The 22,321-nt window shown below is 37.8% G+C and overlaps 1 protein-coding gene across 2 annotated transcripts in view; it reads right to left on the reverse strand.

The window, feature by feature from the left end:
* LOC107755908 (neuron navigator 3) overlaps window positions 1-22,321 on the reverse strand; it is a 165,953-nt gene that overhangs the window by 93,839 nt on the left and 49,793 nt on the right. For both annotated transcript variants that reach the window (XM_016572867.1, XM_016572866.1), the window contains exons 2-4: window positions 18,388-18,505; window positions 17,740-17,792; window positions 6,484-6,556 (exon numbers count right to left, since the gene is read on the reverse strand). In XM_016572867.1, the coding sequence (XP_016428353.1) occupies window positions 6,484-6,556; window positions 17,740-17,792; window positions 18,388-18,505 (244 nt within the window). The remainder of the gene's footprint in view (window positions 1-6,483; window positions 6,557-17,739; window positions 17,793-18,387; window positions 18,506-22,321) is intronic.

Consider the following 22,321-nt stretch of genomic DNA (forward strand, 5'->3'; position numbering starts at 1 on the left):
CTGAAAATATGGGGCAGTGATATACAGTATGACAATATGCAACTGTCTGGAGAATCCAAGTTTAGCACGGTCATTTGACCGTCTGGAATCTTGTGCGCCATAAATTAGACGTTAACATTTATAAACAGTCACTGAAACGATTGACTTCTAATTGAGACCTTTTATGAGGAGACGCTGATTCAATAAGCAAAGCTTTGAAGTGGTGGATGGAGTTTAGAAGCCCAAATGCTATTATCCTGATTCAGAGCCGATGCAAATGAGCGCTGTGAGGTGTCCTATGAGAAATACTTTTCAAACTTCCTTCCGAAATTGAAGTTGTGAGTCTGAGTAAGTGCCAGCATGGCGTTTCTCTGATCACAGAGATAAAGGATTGAAGATGAAGGCAAAGGCATCGATTGTCTGTGCTCCGCCTGCCAGCGACACTTTACTCTCTCGTGCCCGTTTATGAAATGGCCTTCATTCATACTCACACACTGCTAATGGCTGGTGCTGAAAGCGACTGAAGGATGGTGGTGCTGAGGCTCTAAAGAGAAGAATCCGGCTTCGTTCTGACAGCCCGACTGTTTGTTCTGCCCGTCAGCAATGTTTGGGGTTATTAATCTCCCCCCGGTTCAATTTGGGATCGTGCAGAGCTGTAATTTGTATTCTACATAATAAAGCACTCAGATGGTATGTTTCAGTCGAACATATTTTCTGGGCCAGGCAACAGAAATTTGGCACCATTTAGTGTTGTTGCACTACAGATCAATATGGAAAATGCAAGGCGCAATAATGTGTTAAACTGTTTATTCTGGCAGGCTAATTTGTAAATACATTTTGTATGTTTGCATTAATGGAGGGAACTGATCTTTTTCTTCACAATTGCTCTGTGCAACAGCATATGGAGTGCATTTGAATTTTGGCAAAGGCTATGTTGATTCACATTAAGCTAATACAACTCTGTATGATTTCCACAAACACCAGTGTATGCCATTATAGAAAATATTAGTTACTAGTATAGTACTACCGTAAAATCATAATAACTACTGTAAAATCATAATAAATGATTATGGCATCTACCTCAATGAAGAAATCTTTCAGAATATTTGTATTTTTTCATGAAAGTGCAAGTTACAGTTTTATTACAGTTAGTTACAATTTTATTCATCAAAGAATCCTGGGAAAAAAGTATCATGGTTTCCCCAAAAATATTAAGTAACAGCTGTTTTCAACATTGATAATAATAAAGAAATGGGAAATAATAATAAAGAATGATGAATTTTTGCTGTTCTATCGATAACCAGATAAATAGATAGATAACCAGTCACAACCAGAAACAGTAATGCATATTATTCTTACGAAATCCTCTTCTAGTGAGTAAAATTATTGCACTTGCATAAACCCGTAAATACTCTAGCTAATAGATCATGCCACACATTTTGCAAACTAACACCAGTGAGCTAGGACTTAAATTGGAAACTTGAAGTAAAAGCTGTCAGCAAATTAACACACTTTTAACAGAAGTATAAATGTGGAGTCATTAGGTCTTGTGGTTACTAGCTGCACAAGGTCAAAGGCATATCTGTTCAGACAGGCTCATTAAGGGAAGTGAGGACAGAGAAGTGTGAATGCATTGTCTATTTACAGTGATGTGCCCTTGACCACTTCTTCTGTGTACAGTTGCGTTCTAGCATTCCCTGGCCAAAACAGTCAGTAAACACTTAAAACTTTGTTTGGATTTACAAAAGTGGATTGGATGTGTGTACAACATCATTCAAAAGTTTGGGGTCAGTAAGACTTTTTTTTAAATGTTTTTGAAAGTCACTTATGCTCACCAAGGGTTTATTTTATCAAATGTAAAAACAACAATATTGTAATATATTATTACAACTTAAAGGGTTAGTTCACCCAAAAATGAAAATTAGGCTGTGTTTTACTCACCCCCGTCACTTGAAAGATCAAAGACAATTTTTAATATAACTCCGACTGGATTCGTCTGAAAGAAGAAAGTCATATACACCTAGGATGGCTCTGGGGTGAGTAAAACACAGCCTAATTTTCTTTTTTGGGTGAACTAACCCTTTAAAATAACTGTTTAATATATTTTAAATTGTAATTTATTGCCGTGATAGAAAAGATTTTTAGCAAGTCACACAGATTTGCAATGAGGGTGAGTAAATGATGACAGAAATTCCTTTTTTGAATGAACTATCCCTGTAACCCTTTAAGATTAGTAAAAGTGATTTCTATGAAAACAGGCTTCCTGTATTTTACATATTAATGAATGTCTTTCAATTTGAATACCTCAGAAGGACATGCTTGATCTCCTTTGACTTGTGAGGATTCTTTTTTTTTGTTTTTTTTTTGAGCGAAAGGATTAAACAGCTCAGCGGAAGTGCCTCTTTAGTTATGCTGAGTTAGCACGGAGTGTCTTCATACACGTGTGTGTTTCTTGTCAAGGTGGGTTTCATGGTCAGGTCACCAGTGAAGGTGCCCCCTCTGACCCTAGGAGAAGTCTTTAAGACTGACCTGCTCTATAACAAATGGCACCTTTTCACCAGATCCTCACAGCCAATGAGATCAAAGCTCACTCTGTGCAGAGGTCACGGTGTGCCCTGCACTTAAAAGCACTTAAAACCGGAGTCCCGCTGTGCGCTCTGATACCCTACACACTGTGAACAGGGAGTCATGGCCACTGCAGCAGGAAAAGGGATATTGAGAGTTTGCACCTGTCATTATTGGGGAAAGAAGGCTAGGATAACACTCAGCAGGGGTGCAAGAGCAAACTTTCCCAGAGGATGATTTTATTGCACAGATGATATGCTTTCATAGCGCAGGAGGTTATGTTTCATTTGAGTATCAAATTCGTCTCAGGTGTTTCTTAAAAATTCCTTCTAGAAATAGAAATAGAAACAAACAACTGTAAATATACAGTGCCATTCTTTGAAACCAATGCAATTTGGAAATGTGATTTGTTTTAAAATACATTAAACATTCTATCAGACAAAGAATGGCATTAAGTGCTAATAAAATATCTGAAAGTGACTGAATTCAGATTAAAGTGACAAAAATATTCATTAATAATAATAATAATAATAATAATAATAATAATAAACATTATTGTCTGACTTTTTAATTTTTCTATTTTGTATTTGTAATTTATATATTTAAGCTAGCAAAACAAATCTTTTCTTGGACAGAGTTATTCAATGATAAAATATTTTATTTAATACATTCATGAAACTTCAGGAGGAGTGAAGTTTAATCTGTTCTAAATTCTTGAATAAGTTAAAAAATAAATAAATTCAAGAGTAAAGAGAAAATGCTATATATGTGACATACTGTCTGTGGTTTAGACATTATTACTTTTATTTTCCTTGGAAAACTCCTACACACTCAGGCACATCAAACACAAAAAGCAACTTCTTTTATAAAGGTCTCGAGTCGGCACGCCTCATAAAAAATTAAACACAAGCGTATGCAAGCCTTCAAAACCCTAACTCTGAAACCTCAGCTAATTTAATTAAGATAGCTACTCACAGCTTTAGGAAAGATGCTCAATAAACACAAACACAGCCCTGTGGAAGGGAAAGTGTGTGTGATAAAAGTCTTGAGAAACCCAATACACTGTATATTTATGGACCCTGTGCACTCATGGTGCTGAATTTAGCGGGACAGTGAATACAGTATCCAAGCTGCTTTAGGTTAATGATATCATTCCACACTGCATTTAGTACACTTAAGCTCTTACTTATGCTAAAAAGGAAAATCAAGGATCTTTGCGGTTTGTCGATGCAGCAGTTCTAAGAAACCTAAAACGTTTCAAAAATGATCAGATTCAAACATCAACAGGTCTCTATGGACTCAAACACACACCACTCATGCAGCTATAATTATGTGATACTTAACGGTGCATGTATGGAATTAAATGGAAATGATAAAATAATGATTATTCCACCTTGTTCTGAGATGTTAATGTGTGGTTGTTAACATATTTCCTTAGGTATTTCTGCTATATTTATGACAATGCTGCTTGTTTTCTTTTTAAAACTTTTTTATTAACAGAAACCGGAAGTGTTAATACATTAAATTAAACACTATTAATTAAAAACATGCTTCTATAACATTTTTAGATTTTGATTTTGAATGTTTTTCCTTAAAAATAATGGGAACACTTCACAATAAGGTCCCACTAGTAGTTTACTGTAGTTACTGCATAAAATAACTTTAACTAATAGCGAGCAATACATTTGTTACAGCATTAATCTTTGTTAATAATAAAAATACAACTGTTCATTGTTAGTTCATGTTAGCTCAAGTCCATTAAACAATATTAACAGATACAGCTTTTGATTTTAATAATGCATTAGTAAATGATGAAATTAACATTAAAGGGGTCATCGGATGACCAAGTTGATTTGATTCTTTAGGGTCTTAATGAAAAGTCTGTAACAGTTTGGTTAAAATTTCTCAATGGTAGTGTAAAACAGCACCGTTTTTACCCTGTCAAAAACAGCTCTGTCAACAGCACGCTGTTTTATTGCATGCCTCTTTAAATGCAAATGAGCTCTGCTCACCCCCCCCCCCTCTTCCGAGCCGCTCTCTGAGAGACGGTAAACTTTAGCCGCATGCATCGTAAAACTCGCTAACTAGCACATTATTAGGAAAAGCGATTAGCAAAGATTCATTAAAAAACCTTATACTCACTTCTTCTGTAGGTGAGGCTGGATCACGAATGATTCGCGCGAACATAAATGGATTTAGGTAGATCGGGGGCGTATTCCCTTCAGAAACAAAGGTAATCCACTGCGTCTTCAGCGGCTCAGGTGTCGGGAGTAAATGACGACTGCTATTATTCATTAACAACAGAACACCTCGATCGCTTAGGAGTCATTTTTGTCTACATCTGCTCCGGCGGTGAAACAATTAGGGATGCCAGGTTTTCACAACAAAACCTGCCCAACTGCTACTCAAAACTAGCCTAAAACTACCCCAATCGCATTTTGAGGGGGTTCCCCAGTAAAAATCGCATTCCGGTGGGGTAAAATACACGTTTTTGGTGGGGTTCCCCTGGTAAAATTGGCATTTTAGGGGCTAAATATTATGTTATTGGGGTTGCTTAAACCCGCTGACATGAAAAACAACCCGCGGCAACAGTGTTAAAGTAGCCCAATTCCACGGGAAAATCACGGACTTGGCAACACTGGAAACAATGGCGGACTGATGACAGCTAACGCAGGGTGGGTCTAAGGTAAAACACTAGTCCAGTCTGTGCTGGAATGCTAGTGTCAATCAAACAATCATGGGAGGGGCCTGCCTGTGTGACGTCACACAGACAGGCATCTGAGATCAGCTCGATTTGAGAAAGGGGAAATGATTTAACGAGAAAAAAAAAAAAAAAAACACTGGGTGGATTTTTATCATTATAGGATTGTTGTGTACACACACTGCCAACACACATTTCAGTTCAAACAGCTTGTAAAAGTGCATGTCGCATCCGATGACCCCCTTTAAATAAGCTATATAAGCTTTGTAAATGTTTTTTAGTTAATGTTAACTAATGAATAGTAGATAATGTTAACAAATGTAACCTTTTTTTTTTTTTAAAGTGTTACAGTAAAGTAACAGTTATTAAGGGGGTAAATTTTCAAAATACATTTCATGGTATATTTTTCTAATTCAATTTTAATAACTGTTATTATTATTATTATTATTTATATAGTAGTCAACATTTGAAGTGGATCAAAAAAGTTAATCAAAGTTGTCCTAAGACAAGAACACATTTTGGTTTTACGTTTTAGGACAACTTTGATGAAAGGATTTGATTCTCTTCTAATGTTGACTACTCTACTTTAGTTTGGGGACCAATTCTCATGATTAACTAACTACTATGACTTTTGCCTCAATAAACTCCTAACTTGCTGCTTATTAATAGTTAGTAAGGTAGTTATTAAGTTTAGGGATTGGGTAGGATTAAGGTATCTAAAATATGGTCATGCAGAATAATGCATTAATATGTGCTTTATAAGTATTAATAATCAGCCAATATGGTAGTAATATTCATGCTAACAACCAACTAGTTAATAGTGAGAATTTGTCCCAAAACTAAAGTGTTACATATGATTTTTATAGTTTAAATTATTTTGAAGCATCCTGTGGCCTCATGGTTTCTATAATTTTTTTCTATAATATTCTGGTCCCTAGATATGCCTTAAGCTCCTCCTTCCATGCAAATCTATGGGAGTTTTACCCATTTTATAATTTGGAATGTAAATTCCGTTCATATCATTGATTAAAAATGCAAACTAACCACACAATTTGATGTAACATTAATATTCCTAACCCTTCAATTCTTCAAAAACTGTTCAAAGGCCATTAATTCTAATTATAAACAGTAATAATATTGATGTAAACAGCACTAATGATAAGAATAGCAGGCCTATTTGTGTATATGAAGGCATTTAGCAGTTGTTATCAGGTTTTAAGCAGACAGAAGGGTCTTACCTTCAGCAGAGAGCCCTTGAACACTGACTCCTCTGGCCCCTAAGAAATTCAGACAAGCATCCACATTTTCAATCTGAAAGACAAAAACAAAGAAATCAGCCATACAGCAAACTTACCAGCGGATGGTTTTGGCAGTGAGAATGTGGACCGTGTGAGCGGGCAGTGATGTCAGAGAAGTGGCTATTGAACCTCACACACATTCCTGTCAGCATTCAGAGTTCAACAAAGCCTTTGATGCAGACTGCAATGGTTTCTTCAGAGGGTCGCCCTCAGTAATAGCGTATTTCAGCATGTCTGACAGCTCAACTGGTGGCTGACGCGCGCATGTCAACGCTGTGTGAGGACACGTCCATGGCCTTATGCCCACAAAGGCTCTATTGTCGGGTGTCAGACACTGTCATGACCCCTGGCTAACCTTTGTGGGTCGGACCCGAAGTGTGACACTGAGACGGCAGTGTGTCTCACCTACACACACGCTGACAGACAGACCAGGCGTGACGTTGTGGCCCAATCGAGGGCTGTAATAATACAGCACTTGACTAAAAGTGGGGTAATATCCTGGCGCCTGCACTCATGGGCGCACAAAAGGACTTTGGCCATGTGATACGCATGGCTCACATTTTTTGCATTAGTATAGGGCAGAATGCTGAAGAAGTTGTACAGTAAGGCCAGGGCTGGTCAGTGGGCCAGACCGCATTATATTATTATGCGACAAGCACAGTACTATGTGGAATGCATTGTGCTGTGTGACAGAACCGAAGACAGTTGACTCAGCTCGTACAGTACGAGACCCTGAAGGATTGCTATTGTGCACCGTTATTAATACTGTCCATAATACACTGTCTCACTCTAGCTACAATTTCCACTGTTTTAATGCTGTTTCAAAGAGTGTTGTAAAGCCCTAGCTATCTCTTTAGATGATTGTGAAATATTAATAGATAATATTCAGGTCACACTTTAGTTTGGGGACCAATTCTCACTATTAACTATGACTTTTGCCTCAATAAACTCCTAATTTGCTGCTTAAAAACAGTAAGGTAGTTGTTAAGTTTAGGTATAGGGTAGGATTAAAGGATCTAAAATATGGTTATGCAGAATAATGCATTCATATTTGCTTTATAAACAGCCAATATGCTAGTAATATGCATAGTGATAAGCAACTAGTTAATAGAAATAATTGGTTCTTAAAATAAGGTGTTATCAATTTTCATATCTAATATATACACACACAGTGCAATAATATTGAATTTTATGTTTACTGTAATATTATTAGATTAGCATTAGTGTTTTTTTCTCTGGCCATTAAAGGGGTCATATGATGCGATTTCAAGTTTTCCTTTCTCTTTGGAGTGTTACATCATGACTCTTGTCACGCTGTATAATTAATGCTAGCTTGTAAGCATATTCATATTACATTCCAGCATGCAGAGAAAACAGAATCTGAATAAACTTTTTCATACAGTGCTTTCATTCAAAATATCAGATATTATTACATGGCTGTGCACTGAATAAAGCGCTATAAAAGTAGAGAGAAATAAAAGTACTTGAAGGTGACTGGAATACTTGATTCTGATTGGTCAGCCACAGCTGTCTATGGTTAAAGACTGCCAAACTGTATAAATGATTGTCTCAGCCACCTAAAGTCCTGTGTAGTTTTGTAACCCATATCTTTTTGTCTTTCTTCTGACATGAGAAATTATTTAAACTCAATATTTTATTTTATCAGCTGGTAATTATATCAAAACATGCCCTTTAGATTTTTATTTTTATTTATTATTATTTTTTTAACAAGGCAAACATTTCTATGAGGACTCAAATAATGGAGTGTATATCCACAGTTCATACAGGCACCACTGACATTATTTACAAAAAAAAACAAACAAAAAAAATTGTTTTGCTGCAGTGCCGCTGTGAGGGATGACTGGACTCAATTTAAGGTCATTCTCACAGCTGTCCTAGTGCAGAAGCGATTTACAGTCTTCCACACAACTCCATCCATCCAGTATCCTCTGACCTCAGTGCCTCACAGCGTCCAGCATTGAGCCAGAAAGATCCACACAGATCACATACAGTATTAACTCCCACACACACTCGCAAACACACAGGACGCCAAATGAATGAGCAATTGTTAATGTGATCTGTATCGACAGCATCTTGTTTCTTCTTACATCTGTCCCAACGGCAAGTAGCTGTTTTTCATATGACACACATCCCACACACAGCCGCACACGCAAAAAGCCTATTGCACTTTAAACGTTTGATTATCTTCTCTCATAAACCTCTTTTAATGGCAACATGGTGCAGAACATGTGTGGTGCACCAGAGATGGGCTGTTTTTCATTGCAGTCTCATTAAGACAATGGCACCCGCGCACATGGGTACCCGACAGCATGTCCCGACCAAAAACTGATTCAGACATTCTCAACGAAAATCAAACGTACTAATGCGGTCGAACGCTAAACGCTGGCCTGGCATTTCAACCGCATCATTTAACACTTTTCTGGAGTGTTTACTATACATGATATCTGGTAATGTCCCAGCGACGGATTGAACATTTGTTGCTGACACTAAAAGTGCAAGCAGACGCTCTAGATTGACAGACGTGTGCGAACAGACGTACAAATGGGGTTTTACATTCTAAAAGCGAGGAGATCATCAAGTTTGGTGTCCATTACGGATATAATCCCCTAAGTAAGGATGGAAATTCCATCCACGTTTTAATAGCGGTCCCATCAGCACATCATTCTGTTTATTTTTAGTCTGTCTCTCGGCCTACAGCGATGTACACAAACATAAACCGTGATTCTATACGCTAATGGCGAGCAGAGCTATCGGCAGCTTTAGATGCCGAACCGCCGCTTGCCGAGCGGTTTTTCAAACCATGTGGGATTTTAACAACTCTCCGGGAAAGTCAGATCATCTGTTTTTCCCACATAAACTGACATTTTCCAGCACCAGATATGTCATTAAACGAAATTAGGGAGGAGAATGTTTTGATGAGGTATATTTTCACAAAATAATATTGAGAAATTTATAAGCGAGCAGTTTTCAGGGCTGACATGGATGCAAAACGGATGGAAAATTACTATGAGTCGGCTTACGTCCCTTACTTGAAATGACAACGACGAGCCGTTTAAGTTTACTGTCGCTCCGAGCGGCAAACATCATAAATCTGATCGTTTTTCATCTATACAACACACTTATCAGAGCAAGGCTTCAATGCAGAGTAAATGTTTGTACTCGGGTCCGGCTGTGCGGATCCAGATGCTGAGGGGCCCAGTTAGTTGCGCAGGGACCAGCTCCAAGTGTATCGGATAACCGTAGGGTGAGCGCTGGCTTTGGAAAGTGTTGCTGCTCCAACACTACCATGAAATACAAATGGTCTCGAGTCTCAATTATATGGCTTTCACTTAAAAAACACTCAGAGCCAAGAGAACAGATAAACACTGTTTTCTCCAGCACTTTTGGTTTTACAGAGAAACAGCTGCAGTCGTTTTGCTCATTTCATTTCCTCTCGATCGTAGTGACCACATGCACATGAATTTGATGAGCTGTCCATAAGAACATAGCAAAAACAAAGTCTGTGCAATAGGACATTTTTACAAGCATTAAAGTATATCTAAATATTATAACTTTACAATTTTGAGTCAATTTTTTAATTATCCAAAAAAAAAAGTTTTCCTTATAACAATATTCCCACGGTTGTGATGTTCAGAAGGCGCACGAAGAAGAAGAAGAATTTAAACAGTCTTTAATTATCCACACAGAGGGTCCACAAAAGGCAGGCAGGAATCACACGCACATACACAACGTTAACTTTAACACTGGACGAGGGAACACAGGAACAGACTAGAACTAAATACGTTGGCAAATGAGGATAATTAACGAGACACACCTGAACCAAATGATACAAACAGATGGAAAACTAGGTCACATAGAACACATGGGGAATGAAAACACAACAAAAGTCCAATGGGGTGTGATAAATATATTTTTTTAAGAGTTCATAACTGTCTTCAAAACTGTCTTCTATGGGAGCCTGTTTCCATCACTGAATATATATATTTTTTTTTTTTTTTGAGATAATTGCAACTTTTTATCTCATAATTTTGACTATGACATAATTTTCTGGATATTGCAAGTTCAAATCTCGCAATTCTGACTTTTTTCTCAGAATTGAGATATAAACTGACAATTGGGAGTTATAAAGTCAGAATTGCGAGATATAAAGTCAGAATTGTGGGAAATACTATCGCAATTGCGAGTTATAGAGGCAGAATTGTGAGATATAAATTGCAATTCTGACCTTTTTTCTAAGAATTGCGTGATATAAACTCACAATTGAGAGTTATAAAGTCAGAATTGCGAGTTATAAACAATTCTGAGAAAAAAGTCAGAATTGTAAGATAAACTATAAATTGCAAGTTTATATCTTGCAATTCTGACTTTATATCACACAATTCTGAGAAAAAATCAGAATTGCGAGCTTTTGCGAGAACTGCAAAGCAATTGCAAGATATTAAGTCAGAATTTTGAGATATAAACTAGCAATTCTGAGAAAATATCAGTATTTTTTTCCCCTCAGAATAGGGCTGGACAATAATTCAATATCAATATGTATCGCGATATAATTTTTTTCAATAACGGTGATACTGGACTTTATAGCTCGCATTTGTGAGTCTATATCTCACAATTGTGAGTTTATATCACACAATTCTGAATTGACAGTTTATTTCTTGCAATTCTGACTTCATTTCTCAGAATTGTGAGTTTATATAATCACAATTTAGGGGAATTCTATCATCCAAACTAACTTTAACTAACTTTTTTTAAACCAATGTGTTTTTAGTTAAAAAGTTGTTTCCCCTCCATTTTATCTTTTTTTGTTTTTGGAAATATTAAATACATTTTGCAAATACTGTACATACATAAAAACATACATACATACATTTTGCAAAACTGAAAAAAAACTGGAAAAGTAAAAAGTAGTCCCACTCACTCCTACGTAATTTAATCACAGTTATTTATTTATATATTTATTTACTTACTTACTTATTATAAAGTGTGCTACCGAATCGCCATAAGGCATTATTATAATTAAACTACAATCCAAGTCAAAATAAAAATTTAGCACTTTGCTCATCCGAACTTCTGTGCTAAATTAATAATAACTTTTCTTAATGGTTTTAATTCACAGATGCAACAAATAAGACCACAGAAAATAATTTGTGCACTAATAGTGTTATAGTAATGCTTGGCAGGTCTCTTTGTTAGAGCCACCTCAGTGCCAACTTTAGCATGCCATTCTATGTACCCAGTGGGCACTGAGACAAACAACCTTAGCTGAGCCAATATGATGCCAGCCAATGACGACAGCCATTAAATTCCTGTGACCTCCTCTGTCTAATTAGCAACTAAATGGATCAGTCTGCAGCCACTGCCCTGCACAAGACTGGTAAAGGTACAGCACCAGCGGATGGCCTGCCTGCAACATGTGCTTTGAAGTGACTGCTTTCTCAAAACATCTGAGAATGCCAAGATTCCATATTGCAGATCCATCATTTAGGACAAGGTAAAATGCCTGTAATTTTTAAGAAAGCACTTATGTTGTTCCAAGCCCGTATTATTTTCTTTCTTGAAACTTCAAAAATGACCCAAAAGCACCACAAAATATCATAAAAGTGGTCCATGTGCAGTATATTCCAAGTCCACAATATTTTGCTTTGTGTGAGTTGGTGGCTTAAACTCGAGAACTGGATCAGTCTGATTCGTAAAAAGAGTCTTTTGTGAACTAAATCGTTAAAAAGATTTGACTCAAATAATCTGATTCACACAACTAGAGAAGATGTCAAGATTTATAGTAATTAATGACTTGGAATATATCACACTTTTAGAATGCTTTTGCATGCTTTTTTGAATCTTGAAAGCTTCAGTTCACTTAGATTGGAGTGACCAGCACAGTCTTAAATTTTTCTCCTTTTTGTGTCCCACGCAAGAAAGATGGTCATACAGATTTGGAACGAGTAAATGTTGACAATTTTCATTTTGGGTATACTTTCCTTTTAAGGCCATCATCTCATAAATGAGGCTTGCAGATCTTTGAGTAATGTTTTGGGTGACAGATTTGATCTCTTAGTCATGTCACACATCTAGCTCTTCCATATTACCATCTGAAACCAAAAGCCTTTGCTGTGGTTATCCTTGTCACTGTCAGTTTTACGGTTTGATCTTTGTAGATTTCTTAAAAGAATCAGAGTTGCTCTGGGATTTCACAGGCTCACTTCTATAGTTTACTCTGTGTGGTATTATTAAGCTTCCTATTGTTGCAGAGCAGAATTTGAATGAACCACAGAAAAGTATTCAAGTGAGATGTAATCAGAGGCTTAGATGTTCTGATTTTCACTCTGGGAGACCGGATATTTGGAGCTCTATTAAAATGTCTGTCAAATATGTTTGTCGACGATATAATGAGGGAACATTTTCTTCATTCATGTGACTGTAAAAAAAATTTCTTCGAAGACATGATTACAACAGGACACAGAAATTAGATTTTGAAAGCGTGTCAAACATGTCTGAGGAAGGAAAAAGACATCAGAAAACACCAACCTCAAAGTCATTTCTAAGAGAATTGAAATCCAGACAAAAGTAAAGAGGTGGAAGACCCATCAATCCAAAAACAGATCCTCCCACAGCAGAGGTCAAAGCACAATCACAGTCCATTGAGAGTAAATATATCTGACAGGAAACAATCAGAACAATTTCTCTTATGTCTACAAGCCCAGGTGGAAAGGTCACCGACAATGTCAAATGCTGCACGTCACAAATCAGATGTGAACGTCAAGTGTCACTATGTGGCGTTAAACATACAAAATGTCAAGGTGAGAAATATCCCATGATTCTGTGCAAAACACACTTGGTCAATATCAAACTGCTCAACTGCAGAGAAAGAAAGAAAGTGAGGGTTGAACCGGATTACTGATATTTAAGCTGACCACCACCTGCTAGACCAAAAAGTGGCACAGTAGAAGAGGGAAAACAGGGAAAATCTGCTAAAAAGTGTGTGCTTAATGATTAAATGTAAATGTGCTCTATTTAAAGAACACTTGTTAGTTATTTACTAAAAATCGAACTCAAACAAGTCCAAAAATAAATCCTTTCAATGATCTACCTATCTCACTAAATAACCAAACCAAGTCAGTAATTTTTCTCGAAGAACTAACTCACTAACCAAAATAACTGAATCAACACCAAAAGCCAATTCTTTTGATGAACTACCTCATTAACTAACTAAACTAATTCAATAAAGTTCCAAAGTTTATTCTCTTCAGGAACTAACACGCTAAATAACCAGACCAACTCAATTATGACCCATCGTCACGCTTCTTCGTGAACTAACTCATTATGCAAACTAACTAACTCAACACCAAAAGCCAATCCTTTTGGTGAACTAACTTAACAACGAACCAGACTAACTCAATAAAGTTCCAAAGCTTATTCTCGAGAAACTAACTTAATAACTGACCAAATCTAATAACTTAATCAAGGCCATCATGAACCAACATGTTAACTAACCAAACAAACTCAATAAAGACCCGAAGTCCATCAGTTAAGTGCTTCATTGATCCTGACATCATGTGGACCAGCCAGCTGATATCTACAGTAGGAGAGTAAACCAGCTGAGCATCCTGTGCTCTCTAGCCAACAGTTGGGTGGAATGCTATATTAATCACATGAAGGTGAATGCGGTATGCCATCAGACGGATATGCTGATCTCTGTAGACGAAGCAAGGAGTGTATCTCTCAGCTGTCAGGCTGTACGCTCCTAACAGATGGAGCCCAGATGATGCAGCCACTTTACAAGCCCTAACACACTTAACTGCACCGGTCCTCCCACACGACCTGGAGAGGTAGCCAATCAGTCAGCCTCTCCTGATGGCCACAAACTCAAACCTGCAGAAGACACTGGCAGCAACTCATATGTACTGTATATAGAAAGACTTGCCGTTACAACCTGTAGAGTTTACAATACAGAGGTTTATGTGGTGCATTCTGGGAAGTGCAGTCCAATTATGTGCCTACACATCTGTAGCCTTTTGAAGTGCAATGTGGTTTATTAATGAAAGTTTTAATTACATAGATTAGTATTCTGACGTTTTGTTTCAGTCGAATGTATTTTTACGGCCCTGTTTGGATTTCTTTGGATTTCTTTCTGTCTTTTTCCGAGCTGGAGGGTGCCTGGTTGTGTTCAAAGGCACTCTCTGCATGCTCAGTTCCTGCAGTTTCCAGTTTTAGGGAAGAGACAACACTGTCAGACCGAATTTGTCCTAACAATGCCTGATGAGAGAGGAAAGAGGTGCAAACAGGGGTTTGATGAAGCTGCCGTCAGCCACAAAACAACCACTAAGAAACCAAGAGACTCCTCAGTGACATCTTAATGTTAATACTAAATGAGATTACAAACTGCATATTAAATCGGCCAATTTTCCAATATGTCACATCTGATGATCTCTGAGAGTTCTATGTACAAAGGAATCTGTGTACATGCCTCGGGGACATCTCCACATGTTGCAATCCCTGGATCTGCTAATCAAGGCAGGCTTATGGGATATGCTAATGTCCAGGGGAGCTCCCATTCTGATGCATAACCTCCAGAAATAGCCGTCTCTCACTGACTAGGCCACAAATGGCAGCATGGGCTCATTTGGTGGACCAACATGTTCAGAATTCCAGACTAATCGGAATACTAGCCTTGGGATTGTAGCTATTCCTTTTGGTAAAAATGGGTCTTACCTTTTTAGCTTCTGGTGCAGTTACAGTTCAAAAGACAAATGTTTCCATAAGGGTCAGTGAATGAACAGACAGCCTGTAGGTGGCGATTTATCTGCCTCTCTTCATGCCAGTTTAATTAGGCCCCAAGAGACCAATCAGATCAATGAGAGAGAGTTTATTACGCATGTAATTTAGCAACCATCTTCATTGCCTGGGAAAGCACCCAACAGTACACTCATTTAACTGAAGCTGAGTCACTTTTAACAGGTGCTTTTAATGGACGTGAGCAAGCATTTTTTACTAATGCCAAAGTTGTAAATTTTTATTGGTTCATAGCAGAAAATGCATGGAGGGCTATCTAATCCTAATCGATAAGGAATTTCCTTTTTGTAGGATAGTTATAATTGATTATTCCTCAATGGCAGATTGCAGACTCCCTGAGCAATGAGGCTTGACGTGATTTACTGTTTAATATTAACTGCCACACAGTAACAAATACAGGAAAAGGGGCACAATAGATTAGCTTCCTGACTTATTCCTGAACACGTTAACCAGGCTGTGGCCAGGATATTTCTTATCCTCTCATTTAACATACATAAATGACCCCATCCTACACAACAACCTCCAGAAAAGACCAGCTTAAACAAGCATGAATTCTAATGGTGAACCAGCAAAAAATGCTGGTTAACCAGGCCAATTTTTCTGATTAAGCTCGTTTATGGGAGGTGGAGCTGGTTAAAGGACTAGTTCCAAACCGCTATGATTTTTTTTTTATTCTGTGGAAGACACAAAAAAATATTTTAGAAAACTTTCAACTGTTTTTGTCCATTCAGATCAATTCAATTGGGTCAATTGGATCACTTTGTATACATGTGTCCCACCAATTTTGTATATATGCACCCCACCAACAATGTTAGGTAACACTTTATTTTAGGGCCTCTTAACTAGTTGCTTATTAGCATGCATATTACTAGAATTTTAGCCATTTATTAGTAGTAATTAAGCACATATTAATGCCTTATTCTACATGACCTTATTCTACATCCCTAATCCTACCCAATACCTAAACTTAACAACTACCTTACTAACTATTAATAAGCAGCAAATTAGGAATTTATTGAGGGAAAAGTCGTAGTTAATAGTGAATAAGTGTTCCCTATTCTAAAGTGTTACCCAATGTTACCAATACGTCAGCATATTGACTTTCACCTCATGGACAAAGAAAAAAAAATTCATTCTTGGCTGAACTATTCCTATAATCTATTTTAGAACCCTGTATACCAGCATCCTATCCATCAACAAAACTTGCTGTTTTTGCACAATACCTGTTCCTATCAATCAAATACTGGCAAATACCTCAGCAATCACAGAGAAGTCTCCCGCCAATCTGCAACGACGTGCTGATGTTTTGGTTGTTAAGCTTGGCTGTGATACAGTGTGTGTATGTCAAATTCCTCCATAACCTCAACTTCCCGTAAACAGTATCTCATAAACAGACACACTTCCTCAGTGTAAAACCTCTACATACGTGTGCACACTCACGCTGGCAGCAGGTGCAAGATCAATGGGCACTGAATGGAACAATGAAACCTCCTACGCCTCCCCCAAAACACTCACACACACACACACACACACACACCACAGTTAGCCTTGAACGTAAGCTTTTACTGGGGTCTTTGTGCTCTTCCAATCTGACAAGCATACCTACATGGGAGTTGTTAGGAGAAGCCCACAGCAACTATCCCAGTATTCTCTGCTGTACTCATTGACATGCAGAGAGCTATAGCCCAGGACTCAGCCGGGCCATTCTATTGCAGAAAAGACCTGTGGGGCCACTAAAGCCTTTACTCTAGTACAGCTTAGCAAGAGTTTAATCACTGCAATGTGCTACAGTAGAAACATAACATAAGCATATAAGATCTTACCTACACAGATAACAAAGAATCTTTATTTTGCAGAATCTTCAGAATCATCAAAAACATCATGATTTGGCAGGCCAGACCAGAAGGAACAAAATAATAATGCGTTTTCTTGATTTTCTGACAGGTGCAATTTTATGAGACTGTTTTTTTCTAAATGACACAGTGACATGTGCTGTTTATAGTAAATATGCTATAAAAATAACTATATAATACTGTTGTGACATAAATAAACAAATAAATTAATAAATAAATAAATGAAATTGTATTTGCATGAAATCTGGACACTTGTTTCCTTCACTATTAGTTTTTAGTTAATTTAATTATTTTAATTTATACGTAGACACAATTTTGTTTACAGCATTTTTGCTTTTTGATCAAAATATTTATATCTGTAAGAATGATTTATAGCTGGTAAATGTTTACAAAAAAACAGGACTGGTAGATGTGGTATAAAGTTAATATGTCAGTGAAAAAACAATAAAATATAGAAAAGAAACAATAATGGAGAGAACAGGCATCATGCTGTTAATGTGCATTATAACTAAAGAAAAAAAAAGACACTTACCATTTGAGAGTGACTCTTGGGGCAGCTGTTGATATCTTCTACCTTCTCATTAGCTGCAACAAAGATATTGCTGGTTAAACCTCTGCAGTACCACAACCTCTGGCCTTTCCATCCACAGGTTACTGTCATGAGGCAAGAAAGTTTGCCTTTGCAGTTTGTGAGAGCTTGTGATTGAATGAGCATGTGTATGTTTGCAGTGTGGGAGAAAACGCTGAGAAAATGAACGGCTGTTAATTCATCAGCTGTTGGTTGCGAGTTTGTGACATAAGATATGCCATTGTATGCTAGCGGTTCATAATAAAGTTTCAGGACAGCCCATAGGAGGGAAAAATGGGATGGGGGAAAGAAAAAAGGAAAAATAAAAAAGACAGACTGACACACATGCACACAACGCACACCACTCTGGGCTCACTAAAGTGAACACATGGGAGACACATGCTTTAATAGAGCTGAAATAGCATTCAATTCTCATGTTGCTGATTTTCTACGGCTTCTAATCCAGTTTAACGTGAGCAGAATAACTTAAACCTGAATCGCAGTAAGTAGTTATGTTTTACACAAATAATTTTATCACTCAAATGAGCTGTGAAGATTTATTAGCCTGCACTGTGTGTATATGTGTGTGTGTGTGTGCGCTTGTATCCTTACCTATTATCTGGATGATTTCTGCCAGCAGAACTCCATCGGGTATGTCCTGAGTCAGGTCCTTAATAAGCCTCGGACAGCCGGACTTGGCCAAATAATGGTTCGCCCAATCAGTGTAGATCTATAGGGAATATGAGGGAAAAATTCTGATGAGGAACAGAAGATGGATGAACAACAATGGAAAAAAGCATCTAAACAGACAATATAGATTAATGAAAACTTGTCAAAGAGGACCTGAGCAGATAAAATGCGTCTGTGGTTTGATTGACAGAAGATTGAGTCATGTTGACCAGAACCACTTAGGAAAACAAAAACTATTAGAGTAAGAGAAACAGAAAAACATAGCAGCCGGCTTGAGTATAAGGGCAATTTAATCAAAACTATCAATGAGGCCTTAGCATTTGTAATGGATTACCTGGATTTTCTACTGATTTTCTTACATGACATTGTGACACCACTGATCCATTTAATCAGATATGGATTACAAGGATAGCACCTACTTACAACAAATTGACTTTTCCAAAGGCTAATTCCTCTCTAAAGGATGTTGTCATTGCACATTGAGCTTTTAAACCATTGTTAAAGTCTTTTAAATTAAGTCCTTGTGCAGCAAGTTTTTATAAAACAGTTTCAGAGCAGTACCAGAAGTGCAACAGCAAAAATGTTGAAACAGCATGCAGGGAACACTAAATTATGAAAGTCCTTATTTATTGCTTAATATACTGGGTCTGTATGAACAAATGCAACCCCCTGGTGACTCAGTAATATGTCTAAAAGATTCCTTGAATTGGTGTTCCTCAGGGGTCTGTTCTAGGGCCCCTTAAAAACTCATGTCACAAATCTTAGAGCTCTGCTCTTTCATTGTGATCTTAGGATTAGATCTCATTGCACACTAGGCAAACAGTTTTCCATTTCCCACTTAAGCGAGAGCACCGCAGTGGCAAGGGACACTCTCTGAGCTCACATCATCTCACTAACAGAATTGCCTGTATGGGGCTTTTGTCTGTAATTTTTCAAATCGTGTGAATTATACAAAGACTACTGGGGGGCTCAACTTTTTTAGCTCATCCAGACAGCATGTATTTTACTTTTTATGTTTTGTCAAAGTACCAGCCGATTTTGATCCTAACAGAAAATGGTCAACCATCCTACTGTTGCTATAGCCTTCAAAACTTTTGTTCTGGCTTCCTTTAGACAGTTTCAGCCTTAATTAGGGTGAAGAGACCTCCCCAACCCCCCATAATCTGCACCCTGCATAATGATAAAGTTATGAATGACATACTAAAATGTATTTAAAGTGGTAAATTTCATTTACACCCACGAACCCAGTAAAATTTCAAAGGATTTTTCCTTTACATAGCTAGTTTTATTTTAGACCATATTATAATGCCTCATAAAATTTAAAAAAATATCAGCCATACTCTCTCGCCACCTCAAACACAGTGACCAATTAAACACATTTATGCCTTCGCCAGGCAAAAGAAAGCATTCCACTCGAAGATGCCACATTTAAAAGGTTTCGTCTGTTGTGGTTTCAGCATATGATGAGGAGTCGTTAACAAGAACAGGGTGATGAAGAGCTCTTTAGTCATCCTCCCACTTAAACTCAACACAATACAAAAGAGAGCCAATAAAGGCCTCTGCTCACTACTCCAAACCACAGTCACCTCCGAGAGTTGAGTAAACAAACAGTTACACTACCACACATGCCAACACCTCCAGTCACGGCAGAGAAAACAGCAAAGAATTTACACATTTTCACAGCATCTAGAAAACAAGGTGAATTCAGCTCTGGTTTGGCTATGGTATTGATGTTTTGGTTCATCCTGCGGCCCAGAATGTAGAAAGAATTTGTATTTCTGTGGCTTAACCTGAGTTAGTGAGGTAAACTGATGCAGTGGTTGAAAGGTCAGAAAAGGAAGTGGAGTATAAGACAGCAATTCTCTGCTGCACAACCCTGTTCCCCTTTTCCCTGCCTGACGGAGGGCTGAGAGAATTAGGGGTGCCGCAGTGCCACAGTTGTTCATGCGCTCGACGGGCAGAAAATGTCCATCTGGACCTTTGAAAGGAAGGAAAGAGAAATCACTCTGTCTTCCTCTTATTGCCTCCAGCGCCCAGAGATCAACAAAGAAAGCAAGTGAGACATGGGAAGAGAAAGCAAGACGAGAGAATGAAATGACAGAGAGAGAGAGAGAGCAAAGAACAAGAGGACAATCAAGAGACTAGTGCACACATTTAAAATTGTTAACCCAGTAGCAGCTATCTTGTTCATGATTTCCTATTTGCATATTAATGGTTAATAACATCAACTGGACAAATACAGCACACAGTGAGAAAACAACCTGGAGAAAGCAAGTAGCTAATCACCTGGGCCATACATGCCATGTGACTAATGATCACTCTAGAGCTGTAGCAAAATGACAGTGCTGATGGCACCAAAAGAAAGGAAGGAAAAAATGTCTATTTCATGCTATTTCAAGTCAGACAGCTACTTTTGAATGACTGTCAATGGAAATGCTTTTTAGCATAGTTAGGGTAGGCTATCTACCAGCATGGGTCAACTGGACCATGATATCCACCAGAAACGTTGACCCTTTTTTGGCTGTTCACTGTAAATAGTGTCAATCCCCTCAGACGGCGAAACAAAAAAGTTTCTGTTAACATAAAAAGTTTATTAATAATTGCAAAACTTTTTGATTAGTAATGTCCTACAATTCTATGTTTCACATGGTAGCACTTTAGTATATGGACCAATTCTCACTATTAACTAGTTGCTTATTAGCATTCCTATTATTAACGTGTTGGTTGTTTATTACTTATAAAGCACAAATTCTGCATGACCATATTCTACATCCCCAATCCTACCCAATACCTAAACTTGACAAATACCTTTTTAACTATTAATAAACAGCAAATTAGGAGTTTATTGAGGCAAAAGTCGTAGTTAATGGTTTGTTAATAGCGAGAACTGGACCTTAAAATAAAGTGTGACCTTTCACACTATATACTCTACCTTTGGGACTATAAAAGTTAAGCTTTATAAACTAGGGTTCAAAATGGCACTAAGGTCTGTCAAAATTACATATGTGAAATGCTGCTTAAAAGCTGCCTTATTTCTGTGCTGCCTGTTTTCAAACATGTTTCCCAATCACTCTCACCATTGGCCAGATAAACAACCAGTCCCCAAATGCTACTGGTTGAGCTAATGGTGCCGTGCAGGGCCGGTTGGGATGCTAAACAAAGCAATGTTTTGAAAACACCACAGAGCCAAAGCGTTTTCACTTTTCAGGGAAAATTGGTTCACTAAAAGTTGTCTCTGCATATTAAGCTATGATAAGAGAAGGTATTTAACGTCAGAAAAATTACATGCTTCAGCTTTTACTTGGGGTTTAAAAGATAAGCAAAAAAAAAGAAAATTAAAAATAAAAAGCTGACAGGTAGAGGAAGAGGAGATTCTCATTAAAATAGGGCTAAAGGAGTATCTCCGCAGTGGATACAGCCGAAATCTCCCTGAGAGAACCATTACCACAGTCATTTACTTTCTTAGAAACAGATTGGTTTATCTGACAACCACCATTAACATTTTATCAGCCTAGGCCAACAGTATACAGTATACAGCCAACAGTATACAGAAGAGAAGCTCTGTTGCAAGCAAGCTGGCATCTCGAATGCACATGATAACCAGCAGCACACTGTAAATGCTTTAATCAATGCTGCCATTAACACTCAGGCACGAGGGAGGGTGAAACGGGCCGGTCTGCAGCTGTAAATAAGCGACTGTTATGGCAGAAGGAAACTGGTTGTGAAGCAGTCTTTCAATCCGATAGTTTCACAGAGGGAAGTACACCGAGCCAAGGTTAAACAGTTTCCCGTCCCGTTATTTTAGGGGATGAACTTGCTGGTGTTTCCCACTGTGAGACCGGCAGAAGCTCACATG

This window comes from Sinocyclocheilus rhinocerous, unplaced genomic scaffold, assembly GCF_001515625.1.
Source record: "Sinocyclocheilus rhinocerous isolate Xijiao unplaced genomic scaffold, SAMN03320098_v1.1 scaffold412, whole genome shotgun sequence".
NCBI lineage: Eukaryota > Metazoa > Chordata > Actinopteri > Cypriniformes > Cyprinidae > Sinocyclocheilus > Sinocyclocheilus rhinocerous.